This window comes from Camelus bactrianus, chromosome 20 (assembly GCF_048773025.1).
Source record: "Camelus bactrianus isolate YW-2024 breed Bactrian camel chromosome 20, ASM4877302v1, whole genome shotgun sequence".
In the NCBI taxonomy this organism is placed as follows: domain Eukaryota; kingdom Metazoa; phylum Chordata; class Mammalia; order Artiodactyla; family Camelidae; genus Camelus; species Camelus bactrianus.
In genome coordinates, this window is record NC_133558.1 from 39,874,681 (window position 1) to 39,895,830 (window position 21,150).

At 42.3% G+C, this 21,150-nt stretch overlaps 1 protein-coding gene, 1 long non-coding RNA gene and 1 pseudogene across 4 annotated transcripts in view; 2 read left to right on the top strand and 1 right to left on the bottom strand.

Moving 5' to 3' along the window:
* Positions 1–21,150, top strand: part of LOC141574264 (immunoglobulin heavy constant gamma 1-like) — a 460,833-nt pseudogene that overhangs the window by 105,180 nt on the left and 334,503 nt on the right.
* Positions 3,308–20,518, top strand: LOC141574262 (uncharacterized). Its single transcript, XR_012501178.1, has 5 exons — positions 3,308–4,927; positions 10,365–10,474; positions 12,854–13,043; positions 18,977–19,184; positions 20,342–20,518. It is a non-coding gene; the product is annotated as an uncharacterized LOC141574262 (long non-coding RNA).
* The window catches only part of LOC141574260 (ankyrin repeat domain-containing protein 26-like), a 40,506-nt gene continuing 26,923 nt past the window's right edge, over positions 7,568–21,150 (bottom strand). For all 3 annotated transcript variants that reach the window (XM_074348991.1, XM_074348992.1, XM_074348990.1), the window contains exons 18-22: positions 16,324–16,686; positions 15,544–15,749; positions 13,746–13,959; positions 9,033–9,078; positions 7,568–7,872 (exon numbers count right to left, since the gene is read on the bottom strand). In XM_074348991.1, coding sequence (XP_074205092.1) covers positions 7,778–7,872; positions 9,033–9,078; positions 13,746–13,959; positions 15,544–15,749; positions 16,324–16,686 — 924 coding nt within the window. In that variant the 3' untranslated portion in view covers positions 7,568–7,777. The remainder of the gene's footprint in view (positions 7,873–9,032; positions 9,079–13,745; positions 13,960–15,543; positions 15,750–16,323; positions 16,687–21,150) is intronic.

Genomic DNA, 21,150 nt, shown 5'->3' on the forward strand with positions numbered 1-21,150 from the left:
ATTGGGCCTGGGGAGAATATGTGAACTTGGGAGATGATTGGACTTGGGGAGATGATGTGAGCTTGGGGAGATGATTGGGCTTGGGGAGATGATGGGGGTTTGGGAAATGATGTAGTCTTGGAGAAATTATGTGCCTTTTGAGAGATGTGGGCCTGGGGACATGGTGAGGGCTTGGGGAGATGAAGCCGGTGTAGGGTGGTGAGGTCGGCTTGGGAACATTTGGGCCTGGAATCACGATGCAAGCTTGGGGAGATAATGTGCACTTGGGGAGATGTGGGCTTGGGAACATGATGCAGGCTTGGAGAGATGATTCGGGCTTGGGAAATGATGCAGGCTTGGGGAAATTATGTGCCTTTTGGGAGATGTGGGCTTGGGGACATGATGCGGGCTTGGGGAGATGAAGCAGGCTTAGGGTTGTGAGGTCGGCTTGGGGACATGTGGATCTGGAAACATGATGCAGGTTTGGGGAGACTATGTGGGCTCAGGGAGATGATGTGGGCTTGTGGAGATCATGTTGGCTTGGGGAGATGAAGTGTTCCTGTGTAAATGATGCGGGCTCGCAGATATAATGCCGGCTTGGGGACAGGATGCAAGCTTGGCTAGATGATGCGTGCGTGGGAAATGATGTGAGCTGGGGAGATGATTGGGCTTGGGGAGATGATGTGGGCTTAGTAATATGTCGGCTTGAAGACATGATGTGTGCTTGAGGGCATGATGTGTGCTTGGGGAGATGATTGGGCTTCGGGAGATGATGTGTGCTTGGGAAATGATGCAGTCTTGGGGAAATTATGTGCCTTTTGGGAGATGTGGTATTGGGGACATGATGCGGGCTTGGGGAGATGAAGCGGGTTTAGGGATGTGAGGTCGGCTTGGGGACATGTGGGCTTGGAAACATGATGCATACTTGGGGAGATCATGTGGGCTTGATGACATGATGTGGGCTTGGTGAGAAGATTAGGCTTCGGGAGATGATGTGGGCTTGGGAAGATGATTGGGCTTGGGGAGATGATGTGGGATTGGGAAATGTTGAAGGCTTGGAGAAATTATGTGCCTTTCGGGAGATGTGGGCCTGGGGATATGATGCGGGCTTGGGGAGATGAAGCGGGCTTAGGGTGTGAGGTCGGCTTCGGGACATGTGGGCCTGAAAAAATGAGGCTTGGTGAGATAATGTAGGCTTGGGGAGATGTGGGCTTGGGGACATGATGCAGGCTTAGAAGATGACGTGGGCTTGGGAGATCATGCAGGGTTGGGGAGATGATTTGACCTTTGGGATATGATGCGAGCTTAGAGTGGTGAGGTCAGCTTGGGGACATGTGGGCCTGGAAACATGATGCGGGATTGGGGAGATGATGTCGGATTGGGAAATGTTGAAGGCTTGGAGAAATTATGTGCCTTTCGGGAGATGTGGGCCTGGGGATATGATGCGGGCTTGGGGAGATGAAGCAGGTGTAGGGTGGTGAGGTCGGCTTGGGGAAATTTGGGCCTAAAATTACGATGCAGGCTTGGGGAGATCATGTGCGCTTGTGGAGATGTGGGCTTGGGAACATGATGCAGGCTTGGAGTGATGATGCGGGCTTGGGAAATGATGCAGGTTCGGGGAAATTATGTGCCTTTTGGGAGTTGTGTGCTTGGGGACATGATGCGGGCTTAGGGAGATGAAGCGGGCTTAGGGTGTGAGGTCGGCTTTGGGACATGTGGGCCTGAAAAAATGATGACGTTTGGGAGATCATGCGGGGTTGCGGAGATCATTTGTCCTTGGGTACATGATGCGGGCTTAGGGTGGTGAGATCAGCTTGGGGATATGTGGACCTGGAAACATGATGTGGGATTGGGGAGATGAGGCGGGATTGAGGAGATGATGTGGGCATGGGGAGAGTATGTGGGCTCGGGTAGATGATGTTGGCTTGGGTAGATCATGTTGGCTTGGGGAGATGATGTGGGCTTGGGGAGATGATGTGGGCTTGGGGAAATGATGTGGGCTTGGAGAGATCATGTTGGCTTTCGCAGATGATCTGGGCCTGTGTACATGATGCGGTCTCGGGGACATGATGCAGGCTCGGTTCCATGATGCGGGCTTGGGAAATGATGCAGACTTAGGGAGATGATTGGGCTTGGGGAAATGATGTGGGCCTGTGTAAATGATTCGGGCTCGCGTATATTATGCCGTCTTGGGACATGACGCAGGCTTGGCTAGATGATGCAGGCTTCGGGAATGATGCGGTCTTGGGGAGATGTTTGGGCTTGGGGAAATGATGTGGGCTAGGGGAGATGATTGGGCTTCGGGAGATGATTGGGCTGGGGAGAATATGTGAACTTGGGAGATGATTGGACTTGGTGACATGATGTGTGCTTGGGGAGAAGTTTGGGCTTTGTGAGATGATGTGTGGTAGGGGAGATGATTGGGCTTGGGGTGATGATGTGGGCTTGGGGATATGTCGGTTTGGAGACATGATGCAGGCTTGGTGACATGATGTGGGCTTGGGGAGATTATTGAGCTCGGGGAGATGACGCGGTCTTGGGGAGATGTGGGCTTCGAGACATGATGTGGGATGCGAAATACGGAAATACAGTGAATTGTTTTATTAAAAATGAAATATTGCTCAATAAATTATCACTAAGTATAGATTATGGTATGTCTGTCACTATATACATAAGCTCCTTGTACTGAAATCAGATACCACATGGAGCACAGCGTTACTTCTTATCACACGTAGGAGAATGACACCCAGACTACGGTTTCTGAACTGGCTACACTTTTCCCCTCTTACCATCAGTGGAAGTGATAAAGTAACCTCTCCATTCGTCTATCAAAGGAGTGAGATCACTGCCAGAAACTAGAATGCCTGCCGTTAGTAGCAACAGTTTTGAGATAATGGAAAGTTCATCAATTCCTATGGAAAATATGAACAGCCTCTCCTTGGATGAGGCCATTGTGAATGTCACTACGTCACTGTCGCCGGCAAATGGATTTGAATTCAAAATATTGCTTTATCCAATGGACCAGAAATGAAACCCCCAGAAAATATATTTACATATATAGGCTTTTAAAACCCTCTATACTTTCTGTACCTATAGTATTGGTTTTTAAACTACATAAGTATAGAAATTCATACACGCACATGTTTGAAAATGACTAAAGAAAATACCTCAGCATTCATTTTCTTATTAGCCTTTTCTGCCTCCTTTTGTTGGGAAAGATGATGGTCCAGGATTGCATCTTGTATTACTCTGGCATTCTGCTCTCGAGAAAGTTGTCTCTGAGCGTCATTTCACGCTTCTAAAACCTGGAGACGTATTTCATTAGGTTTTGGGTTTTACACCATGAAAAAAAGTCAAAAAAAAAAAAAAAAAAGCTTAGAAGGGGAATCTTTTTCAAAAAATCAAAAAAACATGCCTTTTTAAGTACAAGGATCTTTATCACACATAAATAACTCAAATTCTAATTTAAATGACAGCTAAATCTATCACAGAGCAAAAACACAGGTGGATGTAGTTTCATGAAAGAAAACTTCTTCATAAAGCATTTAACCAGTTCCATCACAGTCTCAAGGCAATTTTGCCTGTACTTTAACCTAAAAAAGCCAAAATTAACACATGGATTTGAATTAAGACTATTACTTTGTTGAATGGACCAAAACCATCAATCTTTATGTTAATAATTAAGCTCAACTTACCTTCCATTCTTCAATTACGGTGGGGATTGTCCTGCTCTGGAAGCAGCTTCTAAACTGAGCGACAGGTCCCTCAGTGCAGCAGCAATAAACCCCCTCTTCACAGCCTCCACCTTATCAGATGCAGACTTTTTCTTTTAATTAGGAATTTTTTTTTCCTTTTGGGTTGGGGGGTAATTAGGTTTATTTATTTATTTTTAGAGCAGGTACTCGGGATTGAACCCAGGACCTCACGCATGCTAAGCATGCGCTCTACCTCTTGAGCTATACCCTCCCTCTAATTAGGGAGATTTTAACAGATTAACAAAGAAGTGACCCCAGTAGGTCTACTATTCCACCCCAGCCTTGCGGTTTTCTCTCCTTCTCCACAGTAGGGAGGTTCTTTTTCAGTGCCTACAGCGTCAACCCTGCCTCCTGGAACACATGCTGTGTGTAGTGTGGAAAGCTCCTAGTCTTTGTGAGCATGAAGTTAAGAGTCCCTTAAAATAAAGGCTTCCATTGAAGTGGTTGCAGATGGTTTGGTGTCTTTTTTCCTAATCCTCCACTTACATGGTCTTCATTTGGAGCTCAGGTCTCCTGTTGTTAGGACACAGGGATCCTTTCTCCAGGGGTTCCCGTGTTAACACTTTATCTGCGTAGCCCAGTCTCATGCACACTCGCCTTGGCTTTTCTCTGCCTCTCTTTCATCTTCTCCAACTTTATTCCGTTTACAGGTTTTTCTACAGTATTTTCTGCAATATTTTCTTTACCTTTTTTTGAAGTATTTTTCATCAGTTCCACTCCTGTTTAATCTTTCTCAGAAGCACAAGTTCACACACACACACACGCACACACGAGTTCCCCACACCTATGTTTAGGTGCCATTTTACTGGGCTGTCTCTGTGTTTGACTTAACATTTTCATTATTCCACAATATCACCACATTCCAGGACAACCATTTTCCTGTGAACATCTCATTTTGATCCACACGTCTCAGTAAAATGGAGAAAAAGAGTCGCAGACAACATGAGTGCTTTGTTTAAGATGCTGGCCATACATACATATACTGCACCTGTTCCCAAAGACGAGCCTGTGCATCTGAGCTATGACTGGTCATTTGGCGACATCTGCTGGACACAAAGAGTCACAGGCTGGGAAATCAGATCTGACTTCGTGATTATCAGGAGCCCAGAGCTGACCTAGAACTGTGCTGAGCAAATTACTTCCTGCTGGAACAAAGCTTTATATCCCTTTAGAACAAACCTCTCCAACTCCTGGTAAGTATCTCTTGGCTAGATTATGATGCCCAGGTGTTTGGTCAAACACCAGTTTAGATGCTTCTGTGAACGTATATTTCAGGTGTGATGAGCATTTAAATCAGTGGCTTTGAATAAAGCTGATTACCCTCCATAATTTTGATGGGCCTCATCCAATCAGCTGAAGGCCTTCAGAGCAAACACTGAGGTTCCCCAAAGTGGAGGGGCTTCTTTTCATGACTGAAGCGTGGCAACCCAATCTGAGTCTTCAGACTATCGTCCCTTGGGATTCAGACTCAAGACTGCAACATTAACTCTTACCTGAATTTCTAGGCTGCAGGCCCACCCTACAGATTTCGGACATGATAGAAAGCTAGAAAGACAGACAGAGATACAGATACTCTATTATTTTCATTTCTCCCTTGGAGAACCCTAAGTAATCATCTTACTGTATCCCAGAGACAGGGGTATAGTTATGTTAATAGTTACAGCAAAGTACATTGCGCTCATCATCTCATGATATATATAAATTAAGTCATTATGCTGTATGCCTTAAACATAATACAGTGCTGCATGTCAATTATACCTCAATAAAACTGGAAGAAATAAATTACGACTTGGGAGACACAGATTTGGGTAACACTGGGTGTTTCAAGGACGGGAGTCAGGGGCTTATAAGGACAAAAAAATCCAAGAGGCTGTCAAAAGTCGCCTGATGAGGATTGTGACTGACACTGATGTGAGCCAGTCAGGAGACACGTGTCCTTAAGGAATCACAGGTTATTTCAGGGTAGGGGGGGGGCTCAGTAAGCAGCTGAAGTTTCTGGCAGGTGTTCCAGATGACTTCATTAGGGCAGTAAGTGCTCACAGGGTCGGATTCTCTGTGGGCTGAGATGTGCATAAGTCACTCACACCTCCTTAGTGAGCCCTCTCGAGCAATGCAGACTCCATTTTTTTCTTTCACAAAGGCCGTCTTCTGTCAGGAGCAGTGACCCCAGCTCAGCCTGGAGGACATTCAGGTGAGCTTCAGCTCACTGGCTAGTGCTGTAGGAATAGCGGAGTTTGCCATCGATCTCTTCCCTGCAGGCGCGGCAGCGCCCACGCCAGCTGTGAATGAGCACAGCTACCTGTGCTCAGGCTTGTGCTGGGGTGGGGGTGGGGAGCGTCCCTCCACCCTTCTAGGTTCATCTGGCTGGTCTAAGAATTAACCTGACATAAGGTAGACTAACAGGAGAAAAGTAAAAATTGAGTAACACGTGTACTTCCTGTGTATACCCATGGGAGACAGCCAGGGTAAATGGAGTGAACTCACCAAGAAGGCCGCAGCCTTCAGCTTCAACATCATCTTCAGCTCAAGACTAAAGAGGAAGCTGTAGGCAGCGGTCGGTTACAGAGATCGGTTACATGGAATGCCCGGAGGCATGAGAATTTCAGTTAGACAAGGGTTGGAAAGGTGTCACGTTGATTTAGACGTGGGAGTCATCAGTGACTCGCTGCGTGGGAATGGAGGAAGGGAAGACACACCAGAGTGGGTGGGGACGGACTGCTGGTGGGGAAGCAAGCAGATCTCTCAGGAAGTCTGTCGTCAGAAGTAAGACTGGTTCACGTGAGAGGCAAGAAACAGAGGGAGGTGTTTACAGAGAGGGGAATTTGAAATCATCACTGAGGAGGAAGAAGGTGCAAATTAACTAAATAAAAGTAGCAGGATAGCTGGGCAGTGTGTGACTTTTTTCAGCAGCACTTAGATGCCTGGGGGGACGTAAGGGGGAAAAATGAGAATCAGTCTGTTGTGTAGTTGGGAGTTTTGCCAAGTAAGTACACTGAAAGGACGGGAAAGGGAATAAAGGATCTAAGTAGGAGTTGTTGAAATTTTAGCTCCTGGAAATTGTTGAGGAGGAGAGTATTTCCTTTACCGTCTTACATTCAGTGATTGGGAACCTGCAAATTAAATTGACTAAAGCAGATTACTGTGAGAAAAAAATTACGTATGAATACATGCAAGAGTTCACAAAGCAATGGGATTTAAAGGGGTGGCTAGAATTGGGGGCTTATATACAATTTAATACGTGACAGGAAAAGGAGAAAAGCATTTTCTGAAAAACAAATGACTTCTTGGCGAGAAGGGAGAGAAAGGGCACTTATGGTAGAACAAGTGACATTTAGGGAAGATAGAGAACGCCTTAGGAGAATGTATGGGAGAGATGGCAGGTTTGTGACAATGTCCGTTTGAGTCTGGTGCTCGGAACTTGTCTCTAATTTTAAGACTGTTTCCAAAAAGTAAGTAAATAAATAGAGAAAATGAAAAGCCTGAGGCAGATTTCATTTCCCCATGAGGAAACATCTGTGAATCAGTGTTTCAGGTAACATACAGAAAATCTGACGGCACTGTTAACGACTGTGATCCATTAGAACACTGAAACAGCCAAAGCAGATCCAAACGCTGTCCGTCTAAATCTTTAGGTCTACAGACAGTGATTAACACTGGAAAATTCAAAAAAGCTACCAATCAACACGGCTCAATATCAATGACAAATTTGGTGGGTGGTTGGGTGCTGTTTAAACAGCTGGCATCCGGGCTCAGTTTGAGTATATAATACTCCAAAGTGCTGAGTTTTATTCCCAAAGTCTGCTTAAAAGTCAATGAGATGCAGAGAAACGTGGTTTAAAATACTACATCAATTTTAATCATGCATATATAATACAAGAATATTTCCCTTTAATAAACATTGTCAGTATCTCACTTAGCGGGAAATAATTAAAATGTTAGGCAAACAGCCCAGAGCAGGTAAATGTTTACTATTTCAGAGCAGGTAAATGTTTACTATTTATCTTGTAGATCAGATACTTTTCTTCAGAATTTCCATCTATTCTTCACGTGCTTTTGAAACCAGATCTGGACTTGGACTTGACTCGTCCATCGAGCCTACGAGAGAGTCTGTAGGACTTAGATTCAAGTTCAGTAATAGCTGGAAAGAAAATGAAAGAATTAGATTCTTTACTTAAAATACTTCATAGGTAACTAAATGTCAGTTTATCTTTTAAGAAAAGCTGAGACTCTTCTAAGTTTTAAGAAGAATGAAAAATACCTACATACGATTACAACACAAAACCCAAGATTACTACTCTAGACTTTGCCCAGGGCTGCACGTTGAATTAACTGCTCCTGTGGCTAAGGATCAGAGCGCCTGGTTTTCTCACTCTTCATTCATTTACTCAGCAACCATGTGCTAAGGCACTGTGACAAGCACTGGAACCACAAGATGAAGATGACAGAGCCCACCCTGAAAGATCTTGTACCATAAACTGGAGAAACAGATGAACAGGCAGTTTCGGTACAGAGACATAAATGCCATGACAGGTATAAAAGAGGGCAGAGTTGGAACACTCAGAAGGGACGTCCAGCTTTGTGTCAATATTGTCCCCTCTCTGGTGGCCGTGATGTGTAAGCAGATACCTGAAGGAGGAGGAGAAAGTGTGGGAGGGAGAGGCAAGAAGCAAACACAAAGAGCAGAGGCAGGAAGGGCGCCCGCGGAGCTGGACGCAGTCTGACCAGCCGCTGGAGCACAGGGGCAGAGCAGGGGAGGAAAGAGATACGGCTGAAGACTTTGGCAAGAGCCAGATCGATGTGGGTGTTTTTCTTCCAAGCTAAGGAATTTGGAATTTTTCCTGAGGGCAAAAGGTTAACCAGTGACAAAGTGAATGACAGGACATTAATTGTCATCCACCAGGGGACAGCTACATGAACTGTGATTGCTTGAGTCTGGGTTTTTGGCCTCAGTCACTACCAAACTCGAGAAGCTGACGACCTCCATGCTTTCTGAGAACAGGTCCGTGTGCAGGTGACAGGCCCACGGGGACAGCGGGAGAGGAAGGGCACAGCCAGAAATAGAGAAGACAGATTTCTTGAGACTTTTTTTAAAGCCGTGGATCATGATGAATAAATGAGGAATAAGTACACTTATCATTATGAACGAGATTGTGCTTTCTCATTTCTCATTAGCTACGTGTAAGGAAAAACTTAACATGGTATCTGTTATTCAAACAACAGAAAGAGGGGCCATTTACTGTTTACAGTGTATTTCGGAAATCAATGTCTAACTTTAATTCAGAAATGTTGGCAACATACCTTCTCTTAATTCTCTGTCTATATTATTCTCCAACTTCTTCCGCATCTGAAATAAGTCAAATATTATTTTTAATGTTTAACAAGAAACACTATCATAGGAATGACAGCTAGCTTATGAAATGTGGCCTTTAAATAATACTTTCAGAGACTTGACCTAACTTGGGGATTGCTTAAATAGAAAAAATAATCACAGGAATAAAATAAAATAAATTCCTACTTACTTTGATTTTAGATAATAGAGAACATACATATGTAAGGCTATTTAGATTCCCCTGACGGAAAGCACAGTAAACACTGCCCTGTCGGATACACATAATCTCAGAGGGCGATGCCTGATCTTACTAGCACAAAGAGGTTAAACAATTCATGTTCTACACTGAATGCATTACTTTGCATTTCTCAGAAAAACTGCCCTTTATAAAAGTTTAGTTTTTTTTTAATGTTAATGGGTTTTTCCTTAAAATGAGCTTTTCCATTCCTGCACTTTTAGGAAACTAAAATTTTAAGGCCTGTTCTTGCTAATGGTTTTAGCACAAAATCGTAGGTACATAAAATGAAAAAAAGGGCTCTGTTATGATGTCAAGTGAAAATTCTACTGGCAAACAAGTTAAGCAAATGTGTTTTGCTCTCTGTATATGACTAAGGTATTTCTATCAGAAAATCTGCTTGAAGAAAAGGAGAGGCTAGCGCCAGTTTTCAAAGTTGGTTCCTGATTCACAACTTCCTAAGAGTTAGAAACAAGGAAAACAATACGTAATTTAACTGTAACTTTGTTTCCTTTCTAGAAATCAGGGCCAACTTTTTGAAACTTGACTTAGTTAGTTACGTATTTAATTATGAAATGTGTGGGGACATTTCAAACTACAAGCGTCCCCATCTAGAGTGTTCTTTTAAAAATCTTTCTTATAAAAGTCACCAGCTCACTGAACAGGGTCTAAATTAGTACACCAGACATAATAAACACTGTGGTGACAACAGTGACACGAGAGCCGAGGCCTTTGTAAATGTTAGGTGCAAAGACAAAATTTGGGGCTACCATTCGCCAGTATTTTCAGAGACTGTTTTCCGTAACACTGTCTGACAAGAGCATTCTACAGAGGCCTTCTGCCATCAACAACGTGACAACAGTGCCAGGCGGGTCCTGTGAAGTGAAAAACGCCTAACAGATGAAGGGAGAAGCCTTTACTGAAATAATTTCATATAACCGTTAATAAACACTATGCAAAATGTAGATCACACTTTTACATGAGTTGAATGTAAGATTACTATCTTTTCCTCTGCAAAGCTATTTTCCTAAATAGGTACTTCTGGGACCTTTATGTTTATTTCTAGGTGAGGACCCCCATGTCCCGATGGTGGAAGTGGTCTGACGTCCAACATTAATAAGGAGAAGGCACCTGCAGTTTTACTTAAACTTTTCCATTTAACAAAAACACAGAAAGGTGAGAAAACTATACACAGGAAGACAATGTATCAGCAAGTTTTAATTCTAATGATTTTTAATTAGGAGGACTCGCTCATAACTGGCAGTTTGCAGACCATGTCCCATAGAAATGGAAGGTCCCACTGGGGACACTGCAGGATTGAGGTCAAAACTGAGGTCACAGGCTGGAAGATAATGCTGCCCTCTCTTTCCGAGATCAACTTGATAAAAAGACACTTGCCTCACACATATACACACACGTTCATTTCTGAAGTGAATATATTTTCAGACTATCGATACTTTTTAAGTTAAAACTTGGTGTCATTCTTATTTTAAATGTTATAAAAATTAGTACAATTCCAGAAATGTAATAGAATCAAGTCATTTAACCACTTTGATTCATCATCCTGTTGTAAATAGGTTAATGTGTGAAGGAAATGACACTTGTCAGTTTGTAACTATTAAATACATGTATTTTGCTGCAGAGAAAAGAAATGAGAATTTGTTGATCAAGGAGCTGAACAATTAAGTACAGAGAAAAAAGTGAATGAAAGAAAAAGAACTGGAAGAAGCTGAGTGATTGTCTTTCAAAAGATAACACGCTTCCTCATTTGTGCATTCAGACAAAATGAAACGAGGGCAGGAGGGAGTCCACAGGGCAGAGAGCTGATACCAGAAACAAGGTTACTGAACTCTGCCTCTGCCTCATGAGAAATGAGCTTAACTACGCTGATAGTTTGATTAGAATTAAAATTCAGAGTGGATGTGCCCTGCCTTGGAAGCCTACTTTTAAAAGAAACGTGACCAGATTCTGCTGAGACGCAGTGCTGTGTCATGTAAAAAGTTAAAGTCTTAGGAATATTAATCGTTTTAGCTCTGGTGCACTGGTATAGTCCCATTTAGAAAAAGGGCTGCTAAACTGAATGGACATTTGAGCAATTTAAAAATTACTTAAATAAGTCATTAGAAAATGTTTGAAAGTGTCAGTAATACACCAGAAGTCCAAAATCAGTGAGTGTAAAATTTAGTCTTCCTATTTAAAATAGATTTGAAGGACATTTATTAACTATTGTGGCCATGCTTCATGTTAGGCACACCAACACTTAAAAACTCTTGAACATAAAAAAATCTCTAAAACAGAGAAATTCTGTGTGTTATAATATTGTCTGGAATCCATTTTTAAGTTTTCACTTCTCAGAAAAAAATTCTATGTGCAAGAAAATCTAACAGTGATGTATCTGCTCAGGCTAATTTTAACTTTTTGCATTTTATAGTAATACAGATAACACGATTGAGTAAAACTGTAAAGTTGCTTCTGACATGTGGGACAAAACATCCCAGAAATAAACTAGAATGTGAAATCTGAGGGTAAAAAATTAGCAAAACAGATACGGGGTCCATCTGTTACCACACCACTACAACGATGTCACGTGACAAGGCTATACTTCAAGCAGCAGTAAGAGAGGCAATAAACCCAAGTGTTATGAACTGGAAAAAACTTGCTTCGACAACCAGCACGACTGAAATCACAGACTTAGAGCAATACTTCTGTGAGGTTAGAAGAAAACGCTGAGTAAGCTGGAACTTCACAGTAGGAACAGTCCAAAATGTTAAAACCTTGCACATAAAGGAGAATGTTAAATTCAATCCCGATGCCATTTTTAACATTTTGCTTTCTAGAGCCATAGCCGAAAAGCTGTGGAAGTCTGTTGTTTTGTTAAGCCCCATGCAAAAACCCATCCCTTCCTGTCATTTTAAACAGTATGTTCACACCTCTCAAGGCATTACTTTATGTTTTCCCAGCAGAAATAACTACATCCCTAGCAATTCCACAAGGCACCTTCTTTCTCTAAGTCTGACTAAGAAATCCGTAAGCAGTAACTGTACAGTAACTCCTGTGAGGCGCCCGGCAGTGCTGAGGGAGACGTGTCTCTGCACCCGGACAGAACGGGGCTTGTTAACCTCCCTGCTAAACCTAGCATGATTCGGCCCCACGGCCCCACAGAAGAACTACGTGTACCTTGGAACTACAACACTGAGTTTAAAATAAACCATTTTCCAGTGTATTTAGAAGTACTAAAAAGTAGACACCTCTTTCCTCCAAAAACATCAAAGGAAACAACTGTCCTCAGGAGTCTTCTCCTGCATTGCTTTTGCACTCACACTCTTCCACCATCATCCTGTAAAGTGACCCACTGTCGATTTTTTGCTGACAACTAATGGAAACATTTCGAGTTTGCATCATGCTTAGCCACTGACAGAAGTGTTAGCCGTGCATTGTTTTTTTAAACACCACGCAGTCCGGTTTCATGACTCTGAAGCACTTAGACTCAATTTACCCACAACACTGTCTATGAAACCTGAGCTTTTTTCTTCTTCGATTTATTATGACATGAAGCCAAGTGAGAAAAGACAGGTGGAGACCTCACTCAACAAGGGCCCGTGCTACCTTTCTCTGCATCAAGAAGATCATGAAAACACCATCAAACCATAAACCAACACGCACCGATTTAAATGAAAACTGGTTGTAATTTAAAGACTCCCTATCATTGCCACCTCGGTATTCCTACTGAGGGCAAGACAGAGAGGTAAGTGAACTTCATTTTAAAAATTTAAGTATTTGCTTTACTTGACTACATACTTAGAAATGTCCTACAATTCCTCACTAAGACATTTTATAGCAATTAAAATAACAATGCTATAAGTAAAATAGCAACTAAGGATGTACTCTTACAGAAGAAAATGATAAAAATTTTAAACTTCAAAACAGAACTTAATGTTTTTAGTGTTACGAGTTTATCGAATTGATAAAAAGAATATATCTTGGATTCCTTTAAATAAAAAACATCTGCGTGTGGTTAAGTAGCTCAATGCCAATCACTTACTTATGCTTAGGGGTAGAAAAGCTGGGGTGCAGCAAAACTTGAAAATGACTATGAACCAATGCCAAACCGAAATCAATCAGAAGCTCAGCCAAACATTGGAAAGTGGATCTCTAGTTATTTGGCAATAATACTTAATTTCTAAACTAGAATTTAAAATGGAGCTTTTTAAGAAATTTAAAATTTGTCAGTTTAGTTGCATTTATTGAATAAAGTTAGTGACAGGTATCTCTTGAAAATCACAAGTCCAGGGACTTTAAAAAATTATAAAATTTGTCTCCTTTATTAGCACAATTATGGCTTTTACTTAGTGTGAAGTCAAATAAACAACTCAGAATTTCATCAAATTAAAAGCAAGAATTGTATCAGAAATCTGAAACCCAAGGAAAAAAAGATAATATAACTAACCCTGAACAGATCGCTTGTGGTAGTCGAAGGGTCTGAAAAATTCCTGAAGTTCCTTCTTCGAGTAAGACTCCTTTCGGTCTCTACACTAGTACTAGAACTTTCATCAGAAGGCGGTCCGTCAACAGGCCGTGCGGGAACAGAGCCGAGGAGAGAACTCTTGTGCTGCTTCTCCAGCTGAAGCTCAGTGCTCACTGCTGCCAGCCTCTCATTAGCCCTGCGAGGATCGCAAAGCACAGATTTCATTCATTTCATTTCCTTCCTAAGTGATGTGTATTTTTAAAGTTGCTACAATAGTAAACAGATTGTCCCATTAAACTGTGTTTTGACACCAAAAAATACGTCAGCGCAGACCTACTGTAAACAATTACAGTTTAAAACTGTCCTAAAGAAGGACGTACGTGCCTGGGGGGCCCTTAACTAACAAGTACTTCAAAGTGGGGAGAGTCAGAGATGGAGACGCCCCCACAGAGGATCCCCGCTGCCTTCTGCACTGGCTGCATCTAGACATGCCCTCAGGAAACCAGTTTAGAAATAAAAAATAAACCATCCCTCAAAGCCACTTTCAAGCATTTGCTTTCACCCCCCTTATACACACATTTCACTCACTACCTGGGAGAAATTAAGCATGCGGCACTGAGGAACAGTTTAGAGCCACCACCTCTGGGGGGCACCAGGCGGCAGAGTCAATGGTGGGAAAGAACTATGACAGCACCAGGGGCAATTTCAAGTGTCCCCCAATTTCCCAAAGCTCACTTTGTTACTTTGCTTTTACCAGAGGCCTACATCAGCACCTGTTTTCCATAACCAAAAAAAACTCAAGTGGATTTTCACTTTTATGAAAAAAAAGCAAAAAGCCAGAATAGCACTGGGTGTTTGTTGTAGCCCGAGCCATCAGAGGGGCAATGAGCACCCCGAGCAGCGAGAGGGGCCCCACCGAGCTCCTTCCGCAGAACCACACTCAGTATCCCGGCATCACGCCGCCGCGGCTTTGGACTGTGTCTGTGAGCGCCTGTGCTTTATGCATATTTATTTCACGCATCCACCAGCAAGACGTGTCCTAAGGTAACTGCCTCTTTGCTTTACACCGACAACTTTCATAGAAACACTCTCCTTTCGGATAGCGGGGACACCTGTAGCTTATCCTGTTATTCAGGCACCGGAGGTGGGACCTGCCCTTTCTGTCTTCCACACACCCCCTCGGGCAGGCCACCATATTCTTTTTAGCCACTTTGTGAACCACTATACTGCCCGTCACCCCTATGTGAATTTCCACCTATTCCCCAAGCATGCCTTTACATAGCGGAGACAAACTTAGAAGGATACAGCACTTCATCTCGGTGCCCACAAGCGGTGACACCAAATATCACAATCAAGAAAGTAAATTCACCAAACACCAGAATGGGGCCCCTTGGGCTTACGTTGTACTCTTCCAAAACACAGTTAATTTTAAACTTAGTAACATTTCTATTTATGGGAATTCCAGCTAGAAATTTTGTGATAATACGGCTGTCTAAATAACAAAGTTTGCAAAACCCCTAGCTTAAAGACCAGATCAGGTTAAATATATACATATATAAAACATAAAGTCATGTAAAAGCAACAAAAGGCAGGGAGATGCAAACTGCCCTGGACTGACATTTTAAAGGAGAGTTCATTTACTAACACCATTTCCCAAAATTACACTATCTAGTTAGCTCTCACCTGCTACTCACCTCATGAACCTGGCTCAGTAAGAATTATGCCTAAGAGGCAAATTAATGACCTAAATTGTTTTCTATAATTCTACGTTTTGACTTACGAGTTTAGTTGGCTTGCCAATGACATTCCATTTTCTAGCTCTTCCAGGTACAGCTGCCTGTATTTTTCCAATTCTTTTTCATTACAGTCAAACTGAAAAGTTTTACTTTTCAGTTCAGTTTCCAGATCTTTAACTCTGTGTTCCATTTGACTTACTGAAGCACGTTTATACTCTCTTAACAGGTCTTCTTGAGATGCTGCTTGGGCCTACAGCAAATTAAAAGGATACAGTTTTAAAAATACTTATAACCTGAGTAATTACATTTGTTCCCTTTAGTTTTGAGTCAGTGATTCAGAGAGCAATTTTAAGTGTGAAAAAAAGCTGAACTTTAAAATACTTACCATCAATGTCAAGTGAATTAAATCTGAATTACAAAATTCAAGTTGAATCACTCTTCTACTAGTACTCATGTGATGTGATAGTTCAAAGAATAATAGGATCAGTTTAAAACTTTAACAATTGAACAATACAACCCAACAGTAATCGCAGAGTGTGGTACAGTATTTGAATCACAATATATTCTTTTCCTCCTAGTCGTCTTGATTTACACCAATTGGTCTTAAAAATGATTCTCTAGTGAGAGTTGTTCCGAAAGGTCAGTTTAGTGGTAGTAATGGTGGAAACTGAATTATTTAAAGGGAGTAACAAATGCGGCCTTCCTTCCAGAAATCTACAAAACAAACCGCTATATGGGAAGTAGAGGAAACACATAAAACGTACACATCCGAACTGTAATTCTCAGCGAAGTGAGTTACAGCACGTTACAGATCAATGCTTCACCTGTAAAAACTGGCTGATTTCTTCCAATTTTTCTGCAATATGCTGTCTTGCTTGTTCTTCAGTCTCCTGTCTGTACTGCACGACTTGACTGAGTTCTTTCAGTTTTTCCACTACATCCCGTCTTGCTCGCTCCTCAGTCTCCCGTTGGTACCGCTCCACTGGACTGCGTTCCACTGCGTTCATTTCCAGGTGATGCCTGAGGTGCACTACTTCTTCTTCCAACTGCTTTGTCTTCTCCTCCAGTGTGTCAGATTTCTTTTGCAATTCTTTCATAAATATCTCCTTTAGAAAACGTTGAGTTTCTGCACCCAGATGGAGAAGTACTGAAGATGCAGATTTCACTTTTGCTGGAAGATCAGCATTCTGCATGAAGAAGATAAAATTGTTTGGTAATGAGGTTAGCAGACTGAGAACAGCCTAACTCTAACCCAGCATCAAAGGTTGAAATAAATTCAGTTCCAATAAAATGGTATCTGCCTTGTGGAATGGAGAAACTCAAGTTACTCAGAAAATCAAGAAAAAAGTTCAAACCACCAAGAGTCACAAAACAATACTGTTTACTGTCATCGTCTTTGTTATACATTTGTACTTGATTTTACACTCTTATTTTTCTGTAAATTGGTTCACGTCTTTCCTACAGAAAATGACTACAAGGCACCTCTTAGTAGAAAGTCTCTTACCCCTTCCTCCCCCAAGTCTTAACTCTCCATGACTTTTAAAGTTTTAGGGAGATCATACTGAGTTACTTAGGGCTGAATTAATAAATGCCTCCCAAAACAAGACTTTGAAAAAAAGACTGCAATTAATACATCTTACAAATATGGGTTCTAATGCCATAAGCCTTTCTCTGAACCACAAATACTTCATGCTTATTTGAATTGCATTCCAAGGAGCAATGAGCGATTCGCAGAGTTAAGGAGAAACCCATCTCCTAGCGTAGTGGTTTTAAGGTGATCCATACATTTTTCTAAAGAAAAAAGCCTTAATTCTTGTAATCCTTTGTGGCTCTCCACAAAACAAGAGAAGATACTCAACAAAAACAAACAAATACTTGCTGGAATTTCAGTGACATTGACTTGGAAGAACTACTTTCCTTCAGATAGAAGGATTATTTGGTAAAACAAGGCAGGCGGAGATGGTGGTTGTAAAACAACTCTACAAATTCCTTGACACTTCCCCTGTGAAATTCCCTCCCCTGAAGTATGTACTGGCCTCAGTCAACTGGTTTCTAGGGGACAGAATGTGGGGGCACTGCTGTGTGATTTCTAAGGTTAAATGGCTTCTGACTTTCACTCCGTAGGGTTGCTCACCCTTAGAACCCAGCCACCACATTGTGAAGCTCAGGCCACCTACTGAGTCTTTGTACACGCAGCTGTCCCAGCTGATGACCCCAGGGAATGTCCTTAACCAAAGCCAGCTCCAACTTCCAGATATGAGCATAAACAAGCCTTTAGATTATTCTAGTGCCCGCTTGATGCCAAGTGGAGAAGAAATGAGCTGGCTCCACTAAGCCTTGTCTAAATACAGATTTGTGAACCAAGCAGATGCTGTTTTGAGTCACCAGGTTTGGAGGCAGTTTATTATATAAATTATTAGCAATAAATAACTGGCACAGATACTGATGTTAAAAATGGGGCACAGCCATTAAAAAGGAACCCAAAATGTGGGGATGCCTTTGAACCTGGAGGTAGGTGAAACCTGAACAGATGTAGAGAAGAGTAAGAGTGAAAATCCAAAGTGTCCCCGAGACTGTGAGTGGAAGCCTGAGGGCCCTTGAAGGGCTGAGTGACGGCTTCTAGGCCAGGGAAGAAAATGACACTGAAACCGGAGGAAACGGGACTCTTGCTACCGAACAGCTGAAAGTAAAATTGATGAGAGAGATAAGCTAAAACAAACAAACAAAAAGATTATTAAATAGAAAGGAACCAGGACTCACAGGGTTCGAATATCTGTATCCCATTTAAAGCATCCCCACATGCCCAATTGTCACATAATGGGTAAGCAGAGAAATGGCTTCCAGGCTAAGATCAAATCTAGGGTGCTGCCAGGAAAACAGTCTAAAGACGAAGCCAAGATTCTGTTAAGACCTTGGAAAGATTTAAGGTGCCGCCTCAAATTCCTTTAAAGATCTTAAAAGCATAAGAATTTCAAAGGCATGGTCCCACAACAGCTTCACAGGAAGCCCAAGGTGAAGAGTTTATCTCAAAAAGACGTGAGAGTAGCTTTTCCAATGGCATGAACCCAATAAAATTCACAGGAAACTCAAAGTTTTAAAGAGAAGTGTGGTAGCAAAAACACTGCTTGCTAGCTTGGACTGAAAGAGACAAAAGATAGTGCAAAATGGGAAGAGGCCTTTGGGTTTTTCTTAGAAGGTCTACAAGGAGGAAGCTGGCTTGAGAGAACTACTCAGCTGCAAACACAGGTCACTGCTCATGAAAGGGACAGAACAAAGAGCTCAGAGAGGGCAGCGGAGAACCCCTCCCAGGGATAGGACTAAGTCCTAATCAAAGAGCCGGCAGCATCAGGCTGCATTTCAGAACTGCTACAGACCACCGTGCCTCCCATCTTCCATCTGTGAGTGAGGGAGTCCTTAGCAGTTTAGCAGAATGTCGGGTGTGTGGTGGCGAATAACCCGTGTCTCCTTATCCCCAAGCCCCAGCACTGAGAGGAGTGTACCCAAGGGGCCGTACTCCAGAAACCACGCGCAGGAACCTCAGCCCCACCTGGACCTGATGAAGATGGGAAAGTAAGACCCTGGACTGGAGCCTGAGCCTAACACCACAGCGACCGAGTCCTGCTCAGGGACTGAGTGGGGATAAGCGGATTTCTCGTATGGAAGCAGTAAGAAAACATTGTGGCTAGTGAGTAGATTATGCTGGTTTTTGAATGTCTCCATACATTTTAAAAGTTAATTCCATAAAAAAGGTAGAATGTGGGCCAACCTTAAGTGCCCTGCTCCTAATGAACAGAAAACGGTGAGAGGGGCACCGAGTGAACTGCAGGGCAGGTTTGAAAAGGCAGTTCAGCTTCTGCCTCGCTCTTAACCCGGAACCCAGTCTCAGGTGGGCACGCTCAGGCCACAGAGACAGCTTAGGTGTTCCAGGGGAGGTGGTCCACCTGCCCGCCCCACCAAAGCCACAGCCCACTGCCAACATCAACCATCAGACATCACTGGGTGAATCTTCAAGTGATTCCAGACCCCCGCCTTTGAGCTGCCCCACCTGAAGCTGAGAGGAATAGAGGCCAGCTGTCTTGGCCACACTTTTCCTAAGTGTAGGTTGTGAACAAAATAAATGCTTATTTAAGCCACTGAACTTTGGGGAGTTTGTTAGGCAAAAACAGATAAACAGAAAAGTGGATGAATGAAGACAGTAAGAAATGTAACTTGAATATAGTAGAAATTGGTCTCCTATAAAATGGAAAGTAACAAACGTTGAGATTCACTTATTAATGACAAAGTGCTGATGAGAACAAGCAGATAACTTAAAGAAAGACCTAAGAACTAGTGAGAAGGAAGGTACTTCAGAGTTCCCTCCAATTACAGTTTCTTACAAATTGGCATGTATTTCACAATTTCTCCTCAACTTTGAGGATGAGGAAGACTGGTAAGCAAGGAGACATAGGATTTGAAGGCTAATAACTGAAAAACAACTAGAAACAGTTTACCAAAATCAGCCTTTTTACCTCATTTCAATTAACTGAACTTCTAAGAGACAGGCAGCTTTGAGAATTTATTAATCTAGCACTCACTCTTCATTTTCCTTTCCTCAGAGAGAAAATAAAATATTATGGAACCGTAAGTGTAGTGTCCTTTGGCAGTATTTAAATTATAAATACCATTTTTCCTTTACCTTACTTCAAAGCTGGTTGGTAAGGGAAGGTAAGACTGTCTCAGCTTTATGTTGTAGCACAATGCTTCTCCGTATCACACAGAGTGGCTTTGAACTTTTGAAATTCAAATTACTAATCTGTTACCTGTTTCTGATAAACTGATTGAATATTATCTAATTTTTAACAGCTGTACTCTTGAAAAATTTTCCTTGGATGGGATGAAGTATTTATTTCACTAATTATGCATTCAGCTATAGAATACAGCTAGGCATCTCTCTTCTTAAGTAAAAGGAGGTAGACACAGGGAGCTGAGAGTGCAGGATCTACACCAAGAACAAGATCGGCACCAGTGTTACACACAAGAACCAAGCCAAAAGAGGACTTCATTGTGAACCGCAATATGGATTAGAGAGGCTTCCAAAGAGGAAGGTTGAATTAATCTTTTCCAGGCTTAATCTTTTGCCTCTAGATAGTGAAATCTATGGATGACTCTATGAATTATAAGTGCATCATAATGAAGTATATTGCAGACTGAGTCAGCAGATCCCATGACCATGATTTGATGGAAACTGGAGTGAAGTGGGAGGCACTGGGTGAGAAACTAAAGGTCTGAATGGGTGGGGGATGGACTTTATCTTTGCAAGCCTACTTTCTGTCCTGTCAGAGTCAGCAAGGCATAAGCTGGCCACAGGCCCCTTCAGGAAGCAGGAGGTCTCCACAGAAGTGGAGTTACAGACATTCCACGACACTGACTTTTTATTACTATGTAAGACAACGGGTAATATGCAAGATGACTCGGAAAGAGTTCTCATAACATCTGACTTGGTACTGGCATAGGACAGACATAGATCAATGCATCACCACTGAGAATCTAAAAGAAACCCTCACATTTACGGTCAACTGATTTTCAATACGAGTGTCAAAATAACTGAATGAGACAGTAATAGTCTTTTTAACAAATGGTACTGGGGCAACTGGATATCCACAGGCAAAAGA